The sequence below is a fragment of the Vigna radiata genome, chromosome 1, assembly GCF_000741045.1.
Source record: "Vigna radiata var. radiata cultivar VC1973A chromosome 1, Vradiata_ver6, whole genome shotgun sequence".
In the NCBI taxonomy this organism is placed as follows: domain Eukaryota; kingdom Viridiplantae; phylum Streptophyta; class Magnoliopsida; order Fabales; family Fabaceae; genus Vigna; species Vigna radiata.
Window position 1 is genome coordinate 35388123 of NC_028351.1, and position 18868 is coordinate 35406990.

General features: G+C 30.5%; 2 protein-coding genes across 4 annotated transcripts; one reads left to right on the plus strand and one right to left on the minus strand.

Annotated features, from left to right (window-relative positions):
- Positions 1 to 1702: 1702 nt before the first annotated feature.
- Positions 1703 to 2888, plus strand: LOC106768531 (protein YLS3). Of its 2 annotated transcripts, none has more exons than XM_014653738.2 (3): positions 1703 to 2268; positions 2467 to 2570; positions 2690 to 2888. In XM_014653738.2, exons 1-3 carry the CDS (start codon positions 1932 to 1934, stop codon positions 2813 to 2815), a joined length of 567 nt encoding a protein of 188 aa, XP_014509224.1. In that variant the 5' UTR covers positions 1703 to 1931; the 3' UTR covers positions 2816 to 2888. The 2 variants fall into 2 exon arrangements, with proteins under 2 accessions (XP_014509224.1, XP_014509214.1); XM_014653728.2 differs by having other exon boundaries at positions 1707 to 2268; positions 2467 to 2568; positions 2682 to 2888.
- A 4109-nt stretch (positions 2889 to 6997) lies between these two features.
- Positions 6998 to 11555, minus strand: LOC106771026 (O-glucosyltransferase rumi homolog). 2 transcript variants are annotated; one of them, XM_014657023.2, is made up of 8 exons: positions 11303 to 11555; positions 10620 to 10995; positions 8761 to 9030; positions 8468 to 8547; positions 8156 to 8348; positions 7937 to 8001; positions 7614 to 7824; positions 6998 to 7515 (listed from the first exon to the last, which is right to left on the minus strand). In XM_014657023.2, exons 2-8 carry the CDS (start codon positions 10770 to 10772, stop codon positions 7153 to 7155), a joined length of 1335 nt encoding a protein of 444 aa, XP_014512509.1. In that variant the 5' UTR covers positions 10773 to 10995; positions 11303 to 11555; the 3' UTR covers positions 6998 to 7152. The 2 variants fall into 2 exon arrangements, with proteins under 2 accessions (XP_014512509.1, XP_014512432.1); XM_014656946.2 differs by having other exon boundaries at positions 8468 to 9030.
- Between the last annotated feature and the right edge of the window lie 7313 nt (positions 11556 to 18868).

The window sequence follows — 18868 nt, forward strand, 5'->3', positions numbered from 1 at the left end:
TCCTTCAGTTCAACAGGATGTCCAAAAACCATTTTAGACACGCGTAATCGTTTACAGCCCCCTTGTAAACGATTACAAGGCACTTTGGCCAAATCCTGCAATTTGTGCAGNAAAAAAAGCCTTGTAATCGATTACAAGGTGCTCGTAATCGATTACGCGTGTCTCTTTTGTGTTTTGGACATGCTGTTACACTGAAGGAACCACCTGTGNTNACCTGGAGGACCACANGTGAATTTCTGAGTTTTTTAAGACAAGTTCACTACTTTTTCAGTGTTTATGTTGTTTAGTGTGAGTGTATGCTTGGAGGTGATGTTTGGGAAACCCCATCATGGAGAAGGGAACTTTCCAAGTCATATGAGAGGCACTTTTTCAGTGTTTATGTTGTTTAGTGTGAGTGTATCCATTAAAGTNATATTTTCACTAGCATTAGAAAAGATAAATGAAACCATATGTAATATTAACTATTAATGGTCTGCTTGTTTGGATGATGATGATGGTTGGTCAGTTGGCGNAACAAATTTGCGGAGAATGGCTTCCACATGGACATTGTTTTCTGCCCACTCAAGTCTAAAAACCAAGATAGTGGAGTCTTCGAAATGAGTGACCATTGGTCCTGTGTCAAGCGTTTGTTCAAAGTGCAGAGATACATTGTTGAAAAAGAATGACGAACGCTCAACTGCATATAGAAAACAATACAATGGTAAACACCAAAGGAAATAACCAAAAAAGCAAAAGTGATCGAAGAACCTACAAGAAACCCAACACACAAACGAAAAACCCTATACTCAAACCACGACATCAACGGAAACCGACACCAAACGCAAAACCCAATACCTAAATCGACAAAAAAATGGTCGAAGAACACATTTACCTTGCTCCAACCACGTTGTTGTCCGGAACTTNTCATTCGAACATGGACAACGAGAACAAACTGAGAGAACGGATAACCAAAAANGAAAGGGGAGAATGAATGTTAGAGAAAACGCAATGGACAGGACGAAAAGGCCGGGAGAACCAATGTCAGAGAGAATGCAAGGGAGAGGACGAAGGGAGAAGATGAAATGTGAGAGAGAAAGAAATCTGAGACAGAAAAGGTAATGAAACTAGGCAAGGGTAGAATTGGAAGGAAAATTTTTTGAAACCCTTTTCATTCTGCCAGCCAAATTTTTTTTTTTAAAAAAAGAAGAAAACCAACCAATTGGACCTTGACACCTGTCGATGTCAAATGTGTGTTAAAATTTGGGTGTCAAAATAACGGAATCCTTGTCTAATCATTTAACTTTCACGTAAAACTTTCACTTGGTATTTAACACTGTTTTGGTCTATCACCTATGTATCTAACTTACATATATTTTTTTCATTTCCCATGGTTATTCTTTTTCAAATTTGATGGCAGCATTTTTTATTGGACCTTCCACCTTTCATTAGCAAAGTGAACAGTTAAGAGATTCTGTCAGAAACAAATAACAAGGAGGAAGTATAAAATGAAAGGCTTCAACTCTTAGTGTTGGAAAGATGTCTTTGGAAGATAAAAAAACATGTAAAAAATTGGAATGTGATTATTGTCCAAAAAGGCCTAATTACAGTAGACAATAAAATAAGCTGGTAGTGGACAACTTGCTTATACAATATTCGAAGTGATTCACATCCTAGTCTACAAGCTGGTCTTCTTTGAGTTCACATTGCAACCATAGAATTTTTTTTCCGGTTTCCATATTTTTCTAAAACATTTGGTGAAAATATCCAAGTATGAGTCTAAAATTTCAATCACAGACACACAGACATAGAGATTTCATATGTAGCACTACAACTTAACAATTTCTACCTATAACCCCATTGTTAATATTAATCATAAATCTTTTTCCATATCCTATAACTATATGTCTATATAATCTATCTCTGTTCACTCATTCATTCATCTGAATTGAAAAATGTATTCCAGAGCTGCACCACCACACATGCTAGTTTTAGCAATAACATTGATGTTGGTTATGCATGCAATGGGGGAGTCAGCTCAAGAGAAACAGAAATGTGCAGAATCACTGACAGGGGTTGCAACGTGTCTGCCATATTTGGGTGGTGAGGCTAAAGCACCAACAGCAGATTGTTGCAGTGGTCTCACACAAGCCATGAAGAGCAACAAGAAGTGCATCTGCGTTATTCTCAAAGACAGGGATGACCCTGACCTTGGCTTGAAGATTAACATTACAATTGCTGTTGGTCTCCCCTCTCTTTGCAAAACACCTGATAATCTCTCACAGTGTCCTGGTATGTCCAAATCAAGCTTTCATTTTCCTTAAAGAACACAAAATTACTGTGTCTTGTTCCATTTTCTATGCAATGAATGGTTTATAGCCTTGTTAATTGATATCATATGATTAATTGCTTTATCATTCATAAGTTAATTACAATATTGGAGAGATTTGATTTATCACAAAAAAATCTTGTTTGAAATTATTTGAGCAGCACTTCTGCACTTGGATCCTAAATCACCTGAAGCCCAAGCTTTTAATCAAAAGGGTCAGAACTCCAATGGTGACTCTGCCAGTCCTTCTCCCAGTCCCTCTGGTACTGATCCTTTCAAAGAAATTGAATATTATTTTTGACTTTGTTGAGATTTGGATTTAATGGTGTAGTATTAAAATTTGCATTTATGTATAATGTGTTGTTTTGTTATTCAGCTAGAGCAAGTTCTGAAAATGGTAGAAAGCAGGGGACTGATGAAACGGACACAGCAAAGAATGGTGCATCTTATAAGGGAAAAACATTGTTTGAAAGATTTGTTGCAATTGCAGTTGCAGGGCTTGTAATTTAGCATTTTTGAGGTCAGTCAGATACTACCAAATATGGTGTCTATGAAAATATTGAAGATTGTTAAATTTTATGCAGAGTTTGAGCAGAGTACGTTTACAACTGCTACATTTATCTTTCATGACAAACTTCACTGTTAAATATAATTATACAATAATCATCATATTTTAACAACTTCTTTTAACAACATTTTGCCAACAAAATACATCTCATTATTTTATTAATTTATTTAAATTTATTTATAGAAAAATATATATTTAAAAGAGACCAATCATAAATTATCATATATACATTGTCAAAAAATTGTTAAAAAGAAATTTTTTTCCTTCTACTATAGTTGAAAAAGGAGAAAGGATTCTTACTTCGTCAACTCTAAAGTTTATATAGAATCTTCTTTGACTTTTTCTAACATTTTTTTTTTTTTACTTTCTCACTTCTTACTTTTCCCTTTTTTCTTTCTTTTTCTTGAGTTTTTTTTATTGTGGTTTCCTTTATCATATTATCATCCTCTTCCTCTTTCTCATTTTCTCTTAATTATTCTCATTTATCTCCAATAAATTTATATCAAATATATCACTAAATATGACGAAAAAATTAGTATTTATTTTATTGACAAATTTAAGAAAAATTCATTATCAACAAATTTTTAAAAATTTCAATTATCAACTAATTTTGTCACGAAATGATTAAAGTACAAAACATAAACTTTGACTGACAAAACTTTTATTGGTAATAAAAATTATAAATTGTTTACAATTTTTATCAACAAATTTTAACTATGAATCTATTATTAATAGAAATATTTATCAATAATAAAAAATCTAATTTATCAACCAATTTACCAATAAATTTTATCAAACAATTTATTACCACAGAAATATTGGTTATGTAAGAAAGTAATTTAACATGAAGACAAGTAAATACAAAATTTTAAGTATTTAACACACACAAAGTTAATACCACCCCAATTAAAAATACTCAAATTTTAGGAGCTAAAATTTAATCAAACATAAACTTTAGTATTATCATCATTATCAACCTATATCATGTTGTTGCATTTTTATTTAAAAAAATAGTAATTTCCTAACTAGAAAATGTATTAACTATTTTAGTTAAAGCCTAAAAGTCATAATGAAAATATAAGGTTTGTTTGCCGGTAAAAGGTAGTATAGAGAAAGAGATAAATCTTAGATGTGAAGAAAAGTTACATATTAAACATTAAACATTTATCAATTTAAGAAAAAAATCTAAAACTTCAATTTTTTATGGATTATGCTATGGTGTATCTAAAGTCTAATAAAATATATATATATATATATATATATATATATATATATGAAATCTAGATTCTCTTAAAAACAAACGTGACACGCTATGATAAATTATTTTACAACCTTTAAATAGGTGTGTACTATATGAAATATCCCGATCAGAGTTAATGGTCATTCATGAACAATTATCGGGTATTAATAGGTCTTACGTTTTACAAATATACTGTATTATTAGGTTTGATTGTCTAAAAATATATTGCACTAATGTTAATCAATGGACTTGACTGTTACAAGCCCTATAAACATACAATTGATGTCCAGGTACAATCATCTTTTCCTACCTTGATCTATTCTTTTATCATCCTTTCTAATCTTGTTCTATCTTAATAAAATATAGATCTCTTTATGAAACATATTCTGCAAGTCAACAACCCATCGGAGAGGATTGCGTTCCAAGAGGATTAAAGATCAAAAGAAAGCAAAACAATGAAGGACGACCGACCTCAGACCAATGTAACCGAAACAAGGTGCAAATGTGGTCTTGGGCTAAGTACAACATATATATAATATAGATTCTCTTAAAAAAAATAAATGTGACACACTATGATAAAATTTTGACAACCTTTAAATAGGTGCAAATAAGGTCTTGGACCAAGTACAAATAACAAAAAATAAAACAAAATATTAATTCACTCAAAATAAAAATAACTAATTAATTTATCTCTATTTTATATCAATAAAATAAAACAATATTGCACCTAAATAAATTAAAAATCAAAACTACGTATCCCTATTTTATTTTTATCAAAATCAAACTAAATATTACTAGAACTAAACTAATAAAATAAGATTCAAACAAAATTATTAATAAACCCCTAAAATTTAAGTTTATCCCAACAAAATTCTCCAATAAACTTAAAATTTGCATCCTTTATTCGGTTTCCCATGTGCATCATCCCACACTAGGCTTGCTTCTTTCAATCATATTCAAATTCTTTCTTATGACCCTCATGTCTTTTACCTTAAAAGAACTCTTTAATGTTTTGGTTGACTTGTCCTTTACCTTTGTTGATTTGTTCTTTACTTTGGCTATCTTCTCAATAACCTTGTTGCCACCACGATCTACTGTAACTTCAACATCATTGTTTCCAAAATTCAATTTGTCAGTGGCTACTTCACTATGATAGTAGTTCTATATTATCATTTTTTTCTTTAAGTTTCTTCTCCAAGTCTGCCACCCTCATCATCAAGAGCTTTGAAATTTCTACTGAGCTTTTCATGGACACTACCAAGCTCTTCAGGCACAACATCGTGCCTCCTTCGGTTTAATCTTCTTTTGAGCCCTCCACCAAGCTCTCCACAGTGGTTGTTGAGCTCTTCATCTCGTTTGTCGAGCTCTTTTATAGCTCGACATTAACCAACTTCATTGTCATCTATTCGGCCTCAAGCAACTCAGCCTTCTGCTGTTCTGCTTCAAACAACTCGACGTCATTTGTCTAGGCACCAACAAGTTTGGCACACATCGAAAACAGCTTGGCACAACTCGGCCTAAGCTTAGTATAGCTCAGCCTAGACTCTTCATAGCTCGGAAACACATCATTAGGACTCCTTATTATCAACAAGATCCTCGTTTTTTCTTCATCTACTTATGTAAGAAGGTTTCTCTCACTTTTCTTCTTAGCTTGATAAAATTTAGCAATATGATCAGGCTTACCACAGTTGTAGCATTTCCTTGATCTGCACTCGTTTGCATAGTGATCGTACTTGTCACACTTAAAACACTCTACTTTTTATCGATCTCCTCTGTCTTTCTCTTGTCATCGGCCATGCCAATTTTGTTGACTGGTTTGCTCTTCACTATCATCCTCAAAATTTCCTTGGTCACGTCCACCTCGTCCTCGGCCTCCTCGTCCTCTACCGTCAGGACCTCGACTCTGAGTATTCCGAGTTCTATTTGAGTCAAATTATGCCTATAGTGCTTGATCAAGAGGTTCAACGCGTTCATCCCAACTCCTTCTCCTTTGTTTGTGGGCTTCTAATGACCCAACAAGTTCATTCACTATGAGAACTAATAAGTCCTTCGATTCTTCGATGGCGCACACAATACTTTCAAAATCTTTGTGAAGGATCTCAAGATTTTTCCCACAACCCAGCTAGGTGGCATTTGTTCTCCATTCCTGCCAAGTTGATTGGCCACCTTCTTCACTCGAGTTATGTACTCAGTTATTTGCTCTTTAAGCCCTATCTTAAATTGTTCAAACTCTCCTCTAAGAGCTTGTATTCGGACTTGTCTGACACGACATACCTCCAATATCTCCCAGACTTCTGGAATTGATTATTTTTTCGAATCCCGACTCATCTATTGCATTATAGAGAAAATGCAATACTAACTCATCTTTTGCACATATTTTCTTTAACGCGGTCATTTGTGCCACCATCTGATTTTAGTATTCATCGGGCTCATTGTACCTGTCTTCCACCATATCCCAAATGTCTTGGGATCTCAATAATGTCTTCATTTGTAGGCACTAATTATCTTAATTGGTTTTTTTCGTCAATTGTGGTATACTCATTCTGTTAACAACATTTGTCATCTCTCTCACAAAACACTCAAGTATTCATTGTTTCCCTCATGGTATTTGACTCTCCCATCTTTTTTTTTTCTCTCGGTACTCAAAGCATAAAGTTCTAATACCACTTTGTTAAAAAAATAAACGTGACATACACTATGATAATATTCTTCAATTTGTGGTAATTTTCATTAAATTTTGACAATCTTTAAATAGGTACAAATAGGAACTTGGACCAATTATAAATAATAAAAACTATAAACAAAATATTAACTCATTCAAAATAAAAATAACTACTTAATATATCTTTATCTTATATCAATAAAATAAAATAACATTACACCTAATTAATAAATAGAAAATCAAAACTATTTATCCTATTTTATCTCTATCAAAATAAACTAAACATTACTATATCTAAACTAATAAAATAAAATCAATACCCAAGATGTATGAAAAGAGAAATATTCAAAGAGTGTTGGACATGGGAAAAATATTCACTAAGATGTTATGTTTTGATTCTCCCAGTAACTTCTTTCCCATGATTCAATTTGTTGAATTGAACTTTTCTTTCTCTGTAATTGTGCGTACAAAGATGGAGGATCAAAAGGGGCAGGCATCGTGCAAGGGTCGGTGTCTGCAGGACCCTTCACCAATGATTCCATCATAAATTTCTTTTCCAATCCTTCTGCTCCACAAACCATTGACTCCACACACAGTTCAGTAGCATTACCACTAATGGAGGGTTTGTATGTGAACAGTTTAGCATATGCATTCAGAAGATGAAACATGTAGTCGTACACAAAATCCATCTTCAACTCTTCTTGAATGAATTCACTTCCTGCCTTTCCAATTTGATGTGCCTGATCAATTTCACAGATACCAAAACATTGAGAAGGTGTTCAAATATTCAGAAAGATTAATCCTATATTCTGCAGAAAAAGCAAAACTTGAAGATTACCCTTTGATTGTGACTGTTCCCCCAATCTACAGCAAACTTAATGGACCTGCACTTGTCATCTTCCTTTATGGGCCAATAGTGGTGCCCTGGTATGAGTCCTCTTGAGAAAAAATCATAGTAATGTGGCTTCACAAGTAGAGTGGCGGAGTCACATGCCAAGATATATTTTTCACTCACTGACCAAGCAGAACCTTCAATGTACACCTTATATCTGCACAAATCATGAAAGAATTCAAACATGTCCAACGACAAAAATGTAATATTATAGAAAACAATAACTAAAAAGAGGAGTTAAAAATTTGTCTCTTCTATATATGTTATACCTATGAGTGCATTGGCTTGCCAATTCTGATTTCTTAAACCCTTCTTCTGATTCTCGTTTCCAATTCTGGGTTGAAATTTTCATTTGTCAAGAAGGAATAAAGAGAAAAAAATATAAAATACTATAGATAGAAACAAATTCTTTCAAATAATGAAGGTATAATAGTGATTTTGATTTCTACAAGTGTAATAAAGAAAGCTAAGAAGAATGATAATAATACCTGAGCATATAAACGAGCATTCCATTCTTGATTTTGAGAAACATTGCATTTCATGAGGTCTTCTCTGGTTTCTGCAACAGATGGATTACCTTTCCAGTATGCATAAGGCTCTCTGTTGAGCCATGGTATTCTCTCGTTCCCTTTTTTCAACTCTCCCAGCAAAATCTCCCATGGCTTTATATTAACCTCAGCCCTAGCACCAAGCACACACACAATAATATGCCATCAATTCTACTTTGTAAAGTTCAAAAATTTATATACCCTCATAACAAGAATAGTATTATAGTAGTATAAATAGGTGTAAGGTTTTACCATCCCCAGAAAGACCAATCAGGGAAGACAATGTCCAAGGTATCATCATTTCCACAGTATCGAAACAATGGTGGTGGCTGCTGAGAAACAGAACCACTGTATTGGTTAGCTAAAACCACAGGCCAATCCACACAATCAAACATGAGTTCCAAATCAGGAACTTTTCCAGGGTACCTCCTTAACAACTGCAAAATGCCCCATAATGTAAAGACATCCCTTGTTTGGAAGGACTTCTGGTAGGTCTCCAAATAAGCCCTACCCTTCAATATCACCAACTTGAAGTTTGCTGTTACCTTTGCCCTCTCCACCATCTCTTGTGTTATGCCTGTGTAGGCCCACGGTCTCAAGTCCTCCTCAATCCAACGGAAGTAGTCTGGACACGTGGCACCGGATGGACGGCTCTGATCATCCTCTTTGATTGGGTCTTGATTGGTTGGGCATGTTCTTGTGAGGTTGTATACATTGCAGTTCAATGGAGTCTCTCTTTGAACACTGAAAGGGATTTTGAAGGTACGTGTGGTGCTTAATGAAGATTTGGTAGATGAAATTCCAGAAAGTGTAGGCTACAAACAAGGAAAAGTGAATCACCACAGAGAATCAGTACATTTTTTTTTTCTCAGCAAAGAAAAATATAATATCATAGAGACAGAGAATAGTACATGGTGTTTGTAGGGAAATTCTTGTAAATTTTTATGAAATATTCATAAAAAAATGACACACTAAGCATGAAAAGTTGAAGGGAATAGATATGTTTCACAACAAGAGTCATCTCTATTATATTTGATTCTTTACATTTCACTCTATATTCTGACATCTTATTAATATTAGTAATAAATTATTTCGTTTTTTCCAATATTATAAATGCAATTGAGTGATATATAAAATAAATCGGTAACACAAATAGGCCAACTTTCTATTAGAGGAAAATTATATATATAATTCTGCAAAATAATAAAAACTTGTGTTGTGTAAAACCTACGGGGAAATAGTCAAACCAACCCCTAAATAAAAACAACGACGTATTATCCACGTACCTTGGGAGTTGAACTAGGAAAACGTAAACGTACCACTGTAAGTGACTTACTTAAAATAGGGTAAATTATGTGACGTAGGGTACGACAAAGTTATGGGTCCAAGGTAATTTACGTGCATGAAACAGGTGGCGCAAAATTACAAGGCACGTGATCCTTAAAGTCAAGAATTTGTTCCCTCTTTTGGGTCTGTAGTGAAGTTTTAAGAACACGTGGTCCCTGGAGAAAAACTCAGGATCTTTAGAACTTTGTCCATATGTCTGGTTAACCGACACTCTCGGCGGTTGTTTTGGTAAGGCCATGGAAATTGAAGTTTCCAGAAAAAGCATTAATGATTTCTAGGGGAAATTTAGCACACTTTTTAGTATATTCTCTTTGATGTGTAGAAGTTTTCTAAAATAAACATTGTGCTTTGGGTCAGTTTGAGAATCCAAAAAGTGAAATTTAATACATTAATTCTTTTATCAGCAATACATTAATGACCAACCATGAATACATTAATGAAGTTCCATTTTCAAAATTCAATGTCCTTGTTCAATTTTTACTTTTGTAGAAGGTCTAAACCTACCACATCTATATTTCACTTTCTATTGCACCTAAATAGTTGAACTACTTTTCTTTCACGTTTACTAACCCATTTCTTTAGTATGACTTTTTCTTAATTTTTAATTACTTTCCAACATGAATTAAATATACGATGAAGTCATATCATATAAATAGGATATAAATCTCATCTCATTCAACTAGTTGTAATTAAGTTTAAAGTATATTTTATAAGATAATACAAGTTTTAAAACACCTAATCTTGCGACCACCCTATACCCTCATGGAATTTGATTGAGTTACATGTATACATGATGGTTAATAAATTATCAATATAATGTTTTGGAGGGAAAAAGACTAAGTAAGGACAATGCCATGTGGTGGTTTGTTGAACGATCCATGCCATGTGGCAAGGGAATTCACACACCATTCCTAATGAATTCCCCAACGTGGCTATGTTTCAGAGAACGGTAACAAAGGAAACAAACAAGAGCATATAATAACGTTAAAATAGCACACACATTGAACCGATCAACGTTGGAGGTAAAAGGATAACAATAATTACGAAGAATACTCACTTGTGTCTCACGCGTGTAAGCCAACACGCCGATGATGAGCACGGCGGGGAAGAGGAGAACCACCACGGATCGTGGCAGAGATTTTATGACCGGCAACCAGATTTCGTCCTTATTGGAATGACGAGAAGGCCCCGATCCGCTGTCCTCTTGCATCTGCGCGATTACAGTGTCGTTGTTCTCTCTCCTTCTCTGTTTCCTTGCCTCTGTTTATGTCTCTTTGCCACTTCACTCTTACCCTTTTGAAGTTCTGAGCTTCTTCTAAATGGAAAGCTTCAAAGACGAAAACTTTGGAATGAGTCTTCAATTGGGTCGCTGATTTTTGCCCAATTGGATGTATCTATGTGTTGCAAAAGTTGAAAATCAATGCACTCTTTTTCTGCGCCGAAGAAGAAGAACGAAAGAGAAAATTGAGTTAGTTCGTGATGCATAGATATATATATAAAATGGTTGTTTAGAAACTGGTTAAAAAGCCAAAAACCACGACTGATTTGCTATAAAACGTAAATTAATAACTATTACTTTTTTGAATAAACTATATAAATCACATATAAAAACGTGAAACTTGTATCTACTAACTATATAAATATATAAAAAGAAAATAACATCAAGAACAGATAGCAAGTGGGGTGTGTGAAACAAAACACAGATCATGAGAACCGACACAAAGACAAAGATAACAAAACCTGCGATTTTTCTTGATTGTGTAGATTGGAGTTGAGTAGATGTGAATCTAAGAAAGATGTTTAACTTTATCAGAGAAACGAGGGTAGGATGGAAGATAAAAAGTGAGGGAAACGTGTAAAAAGTTTAAGATTGGAGAGAAAGAGGAGCGAATGTGGATGAAACATGGAAAGGACAAAAAGCTATGAATCTCGTGAGTACACAGCTGTTTGGGTTTTTGTCTCAGTGATTGTAATATATATACTGCTATGAATAATGTGAAAGGAAATGGGACAAACTAAGAAAAAGGTCCTTGTGTATATCTTTCTTTGATGGCCACGGAAGAAGGCAATAATATTTTGATAATATTTTTTATAATTTTTTTATAGTGAGATACGTGTTATCATTGTATTGGTCTATTTAAATTTATATTTAAAAAATATTTAAAACAGACTAATCCTAAACTGTCACGTATGTATTGTTAAAAAGTTGTCTGAAAAGTGTTGGTAAAAAAAAGTTTTGCACATGTTGCAGTATGATGCTTTCTAGTTTTGGCAATTTAGTTATTGTTATTTATTTACCTCCATCTGTTATTATTTTTTTCTCTCCGGAGAAAACATTTTCCTTAACCTCTCGATTTTTTTCCATGTTACTTTAGAGTAACGTCTTTGTCACTGTAACACAATATTTTAGGAGTTCTTTCCTTCCTTGGAATTCTCCAAATTCTTTCAGGGTTGAACACATATTTAAGTTTTTTTTAGGGAGAACTCATATTTACCAGTGCATAACTATTGTGAAATCAAATGTTAAAAAGAAAGGAAAATCAACTAGAAATGCTAATAGGAGATTCATTATTTTATTTCTGTCTCTAAAGTAAGAATGTACATTCATCTTATCTCTATCATTATAAAATTATTATCTCATTACCATTTTTTGGAATAACGAATATACTTATTTAGTTGTTTTTTTAATTATTTTAATATTAATTAATTAAATTTTAAAATCATGAAAAAGAAAATATTATATTATTAAATATTTAATATAAAAATGTAAATAATGTCAAATATTTAAAAAAAAATATTTATATAAATTTTAAACAAAATAAAAAATAATAATGAAATAAATATATAAATATTACATAAATCCAAAACATTCATTAGTTAATATTAATGAAAAAAAATATTTAAAAAAAACAATTATTCAAGTTCAAAAATATTTCAAATGTTTCTATATTTCATTTCTATAAATTATAATGAAATATCTTTTTTTTACACAATAATAAAAGTTATAATACATTAAATCATATATAGAAAAAGATTAAACTAATAATAATAATAATTTTAATAATAATAATTTGTATTGAGAGCTAGACATTTTATCTTTTAAATTTCATATAATAGAGTTTAGGTTTAAATTTAGAATTACATAATTAGTCAAAAAATAAAAATAATTATATAAAATATCATTAAAATAGTATTCTATGTAACACCATGTCATGTAAAAAAAGTAATCTTGGAGTACGAATTGTTTGAATTTCTTTTTTATATTTAAAATAACAATACATCACATAAGCAAATCATACACATAGGATAAGTTCATACATTATAACATACTAAATCTTATTTTTTCTTAAAATAAAAGGAAATAAAACCCGACAAGTTTTATTTTCTGTCTCTCTCATCCAGTTATTTTAGTCTAACTTATACCATATACTTTTGTACAAATGCAATCATTACATATAAAGATGAATAACTAAAAATGCTCATAGACAAAGTTACAAGTAAACAACATAGTTTAGTACCCAACACCAACAATAAAATTACTGTGTTGAATCACAAATACATACATATTCTCAATAACGTATATAAATCAACTAATAATTGGTCATACAAAACCAATAATTCTCAATAATTTTTAAGATAACACCAAACAAAATAACTAATAATTCTCAATAATTGTTTAAAAGAGTTTTTTTTACTGACGCATCCTCCGAAATTACTAAGTTCACATCCATGTTAACTAAACAATTTCTGACGCGTCCCCTAAAATTATTATGTTCACACCCCTATCTACAAAACAGAATTTCTGATACAGCCCCTAATTTTTCTAAGTTCGATCCTCTTCCACCCCACTTAATTAATTTAATTTTTTTTCGAATGATAATTTTTTAACAACTTTTTTATAACAGGATACGTGTCACCATTTCATTCTTCTATTTGAATTTATTTTAAAGGGTTAAATATGTTTTTAGTCCTTATACTTTGGGACGATTTTGTATTTAGTCCCTCTTTCAAACTATAGTACAATTTAGTCCTTCAACTTTAGAAAACTCTGGTTTTAGTCTTTTTTACCAAATTTTTTTAACTTTATTTATTGTTTCAAACGCGTTTCTCAGTTAACATTGAAGCAAAAATGTGTCAAACAGTGTAAACAATCCAAATGCTATTCTCAGTTAACATTGAAGCAAAAATGTGTCAAACAGTGTAAACAATCCAAATGCTATAATGTAATGTGCTTAAAATAGCAAATAAAGTTAAAAAAATTTAGTAAAAATAACTAAAGTCAGAGTTTTCTAAAGTTGAAGGACTAAATTGTACTATAATTTAAAAGAGGGACTAAAACCAAAATCGTCCCAAAATATAGGGACTAAAAACATATTTAACCCTATTTTAAAAAAGTATTTGAAACGATAAAAAATTATTAAAAAGAATTCTTAAAGAATTTTTTTTTTCTCTCACCTCATTGTAGTGCCACGGGGTCCACCCCAAAACTAATTCACTCTCATTTTCTTCTCTCTCTGTTTTTTTTTTTCTACTTTTCCAACCAAACGCACAAACCAATTCTCCTTTCACTTACGTAAACCCTTCACCATGTCACCTTTTTTTTTTCTTTTAATTTGCCTTTATACATATAACACAAAAACCCACTTTTTCCAAACTTCCTCTCCACTCACTCCACTCTCTTCACTCTTTCTCTTTTATTTTGTTTTTAACTAGAAACACACTTCATCTCCTTCTTCCTCTTTTCTTTGTTTTTACCACTCTCATGCACACTTACTTCTCTTTTCATTTTACATAAAGTCACCATGCAAACTCTCACTCTTCCACTTCTTCTATGCCCTTTTCCATTTTTCACTAAAACCCCTATTCCCTTCTTTTTCATTAGGTTTCTTCTTCCTTACCACACAAATACAAGACACACACTCTCATTCTCTTCCTCTAACCGGAAGACAAAACTCACCAAGCAATACCACATACTATAAATTACTAAAACAAGAAAGAAAACAAATAACTCTAACCTCCCCTACGTAACCACCCTACAAAGAGCCATTAAATCTTTAAACTTTCAGCCACCCTTACACATGCACACACCACTACACCACTTAACTCTTATTTTATGCATTTTCAAAAATTAAAATAAAAACTAATATTAATTCATTTTTATTTTTCACACAAATACTTTTTATACGGATATTACATTCTACATGATAAAAAAATAACAAATAAAAATATTAAAATGAAACAAAAATATCAAATATGTACTAGAAACTATGTTATATACCATTGAACATAATTATACAATAGAAAGAAATTATAATTAAGAGTATGATAATATCTTGGATATTTGAGAAAAATTTTCATATATTGAATTAGTTAAACCATGAATACATAATGAAAATTCTTCGAGTGAGAAAACAAATTCTTCAAATGAAACAAGGATCAACAATAAAAAAGATAATTTTTTTTTATATTACTTAATAAACGAAGGATTTATGTCATTATACACTTAAAATTGAGAGAATCAAACATTCTATTGTAACAAAAATAAAAAAATAAAAAAAAAAATAGAAATAACCGAATGTTAGACTTAAAATTTGATAATAGACCATTTCAACACAATTATAAAAAAAAAAAAAAAACAGTGTAATCAAAATTATGATAAAAGAAAAAGTACTATATAAATGTGAGTAAATTTGATGAATATAAAACAAACCAAACAATTAGAATAAAGGAAAAAAAGAGTGTTTAAAAAAATAAAAGAAAAAAAGGTTAAAAAACTAAGAGAGTTATGATATATAAAGAAACTAATACTAAGATAATGATATATATATATATATATATATATATATATATATATATATATATATATATATATATTTATTTATTTAAATTACTATATTTTAGTAATTTGCATCGGTTGAAGGTAAAAAGAAAATTAGATATAGAAACATATATAAGACAAAATGGATATGTGCATATACATTCTTGTTCTCATATCTAATTAAAAAGTTAAGTATTACCTTTATTATATTTGTATCCAATTAATATGAGATTTTCCTTAAAAATAGATATCAACTCTAATAACACTTACAAGAAAAAAAATTATTTGTCAAGAAAAAATTTATTTGTCATTCCTATTTTGGACTAATTTTTCATTTTTTTTATTTAAATTGTCCAACGAATTTTCTCTGTGAGTTTTCGCAGTAATCATACTTTTTTTTCTTTGATTCACTATAATATTTAATGTGTTTGAATTTTCAGGGGATTTTAATTGGTACGAAGAGTTATTGTGCTTTTCCTTCTATTACCAATTATATGCATTACCATATTTAACATTAATCAATTTTTAATTCATCAATTAAAAAACAGAGAGAAAAAAAGAATTTTTTAGTAATGATTTATTAAAATTTTGAAATTTTCAATTTCTTTTACTCTTTTTCTCGTCATAATTCTTTTCTATAGTAATTACAGTCCATTTAAATTTTTCGAACGTTCTTTTAAAATTGTTTCGATTTGTTTTTCTAAAATGGAAAAAGTTCTTTTAATAACATTTTTTTAACAATTTTTTGACAACGCATACGTGACAGCTTGTGATTGGTCCATTTTAAATGTTTTTAAAATATAAATTTAAATAGACCAATAAAGTGATGACACGTATACCGTTGTCAAAAAAATTATCAAAAAGTATTGTCAAAATATCATGATCCTTCTAAAATAATGGGTAAGAAGACCCACAATGTTTTTCTTTATTATCGTGTCATCACATGCTTATGAAGTTACGTTTGATTGTTGAGTCAATATTCCTAGCTCCTTTGAAAAGTACATCAAACAAAGTTATTTAATTGATCAAACAATCATTTGAGCAATGTTTTAATGAAACAACATCAATTAATTATTTATATTAGCCTCTTGTTTGAAGGCTTAAATTATTATGTACTAATTGTCTCCCATTTCGCACATAAAAAAAGTCACTTACAAATCCAACATTTACGTTAAATATTATTTAGTACTTAATAACCAATGAATAAATCTTCATTATATAATACCAGTGAATGAGTAAATTTTTATTATATAATACTAGTGAAAATACATTATGCAAAACACATGCTATATACATGTCTGTCTTTTATATTATAAATAATTACTTTAATTTGAAAAAAAAACAATTGAATTTAAATAAATATAATAATTTAAAAGATAAAAAAATAAAATAATTATTTTAGTTTAAAAAAATTAAATTAATGGTCATTTGAAGAATCAAATGAAAATGTAATAAATTTTTTTGTTAGAAAAGTAGCTCTATATCTTAGGCCAAGAGGAGTGTATTGGATTTCAAAAGCTTTTTAAATCTTTAAAAAATATTTAATGTTGAAATCACTAATGAAAGGTGTTTGAATCAATCAAGTAAAGAAATATAAAAGAAAGACTAAAACATGCTTAGACTTATACTAGTTCAGCTCTAACAAGAAGTCTACATTCAGTCTTTCCTCAACAACCTTAGTTGGAGGGTAATTCACTAATCAAGATTTGAATTCAATAATACAATGATACACTCAATTGATATTCTCACCACACTCAAATCCAATACAAACAATACAAGAGAGGATTACACTCATTCTCTTTAACCTGACCTACCCAACACAGGTATATCAAATCAAACACAATGTATAAGAACCTGAAAGAATTACACTCAAACAATGTAGATAGATGAAAACAAGTAAGCTCCTTTCAGTCTTGATGGATTTCTTGTTTTCTTCTTCACCAATATAGCTCGAAATCTCCAAGACCTCTTCTTGAATATGTTTGTACTCAAACTCAAAGAAAATGTCAATATATTTCCAATGAAAAACGTTAATGAGTCAAGTCTCTAGTCTAATTTATATTGAAAATAAGATTTTGTCGATTAGATTAATATCTTAATCAATTATGCATTTGTTTATGTTTTAATAGATTATGTCACTTATATGATCGATTAAAATGACAACTTACCTAACAGATTAGGTTGTTGGCATAATGCATTATGCCTAATTTTTGTTTTAATCGATTATATCACATGTAATTGATTAAAATCACACTGTCTTGTTTTGCTTCTTTTCACATTATCTAACAGATTAGACTGTTTGCTTAATGGATTATGCCTAAGTTTCTATTTTAATCGATTATCCTACTTATATAATTGATTATAACAGACAATTTTGTCATGTTTTTGCTTTCTATGAGTTCTAGCTTCTTTTAATCGATTAGATTACTTATGTAATCGATTAATACTACAAGAACTACAAAATCTTGAATTGTGTAAACCTATTTCATTCAACAATTCATGATCTACACATATAACACAACCTTGTTATTTTTTTAAACATTTGTTTACCAATTTGTGTTGTGCAAGAATGATTTGAACGTTTTCTACTCATTATAAATAATTCATCATCAAAAACCAATTTATTTTGAGCCTAATGCTCCTCCTATCAATAATATCCCCCTTTTTTTATGATGACTAATAGTCCTCCATAAATTCTCTCCGTTTGGGCATTAGCAAAAAAAATGGCAAAACAACTAAGTATGATGGATTCAACAATGTGCAAAAAACCATAGATTCACCAATTGATTTTCATATCATATAAATCAGCTATACATGGAAAAAAAATAGCAAAACATGTTTAAATATCATAATTAACATGATTATGCTTGTTATTAATTCCAATAGAACTAGATATGCAAGCAAATGGTTATGCAATCAGTGATGCAAGCAACGGATAGATCTTCTAGATTCACTAAGATGTTCTAGATACATCAAATGATAAAAAATAACCATTTATAATGATCAACTAACCCAATTATGAGATAAGCCATACATTTTCCAATGATCAAATGACGAAATAGATAATGATCAAATGATGAAATAAATTGCTTAAGCATATAAATTTTAGTTAACATAATCAATCACTAACAGTAGAATTGAAAAAAACCAGATATGATAAGCACTTGATTGAAACCAATAATATAAATATAGATCCAGGTGCAATGTGGTTCAATGTGATTTTAAATTTGATAAGGCATATAATGTGCAACTAATTTAAAGTAGATATCTTAATTTATTGTTCAAATGTAATCTAAACTTATACATCAGACCAGAGAGAAACATCTAAACGATTAAGGTAGCTGCTAATCGATTAAAACTTGTAGAAATGATTTTGTAAGAGTTTTTCACATATTACTACAATGTAAGCTACACTTATGTAGATTTATGCAATGTTAAGAAGCTTTAGTTGATTTTGCAAGTCTCTTGATAGATTAATAACATCATAT

Excerpts from the sequence above, each read along its gene's own strand:
- LOC106771026 (XM_014656946.2), bottom strand. The coding sequence starts at position 10,772 with ATGCAAGAGGACAGCGGATCGGGGCCTTCTCGTCATTCCAATAAGGAC. Across the intron at positions 8,002-8,155 it reads ATGCTCGTTTATATGCTCAG|AATTGGAAACGAGAATCAGA; the intron begins GTATTATTATCA and ends ATTTCAACCCAG. Across the intron at positions 7,825-7,936 it reads GCAAGCCAATGCACTCATAG|ATATAAGGTGTACATTGAAG; the intron begins GTATAACATATA and ends TGATTTGTGCAG.
- LOC106768531 (XM_014653728.2), top strand. The coding sequence starts at position 1,932 with ATGTATTCCAGAGCTGCACCACCACACATGCTAGTTTTAGCAATAACA. Across the intron at positions 2,269-2,466 it reads TAATCTCTCACAGTGTCCTG|CACTTCTGCACTTGGATCCT; the intron begins GTATGTCCAAAT and ends TTATTTGAGCAG. Across the intron at positions 2,569-2,681 it reads TCCTTCTCCCAGTCCCTCTG|CTAGAGCAAGTTCTGAAAAT; the intron begins GTACTGATCCTT and ends TTTGTTATTCAG.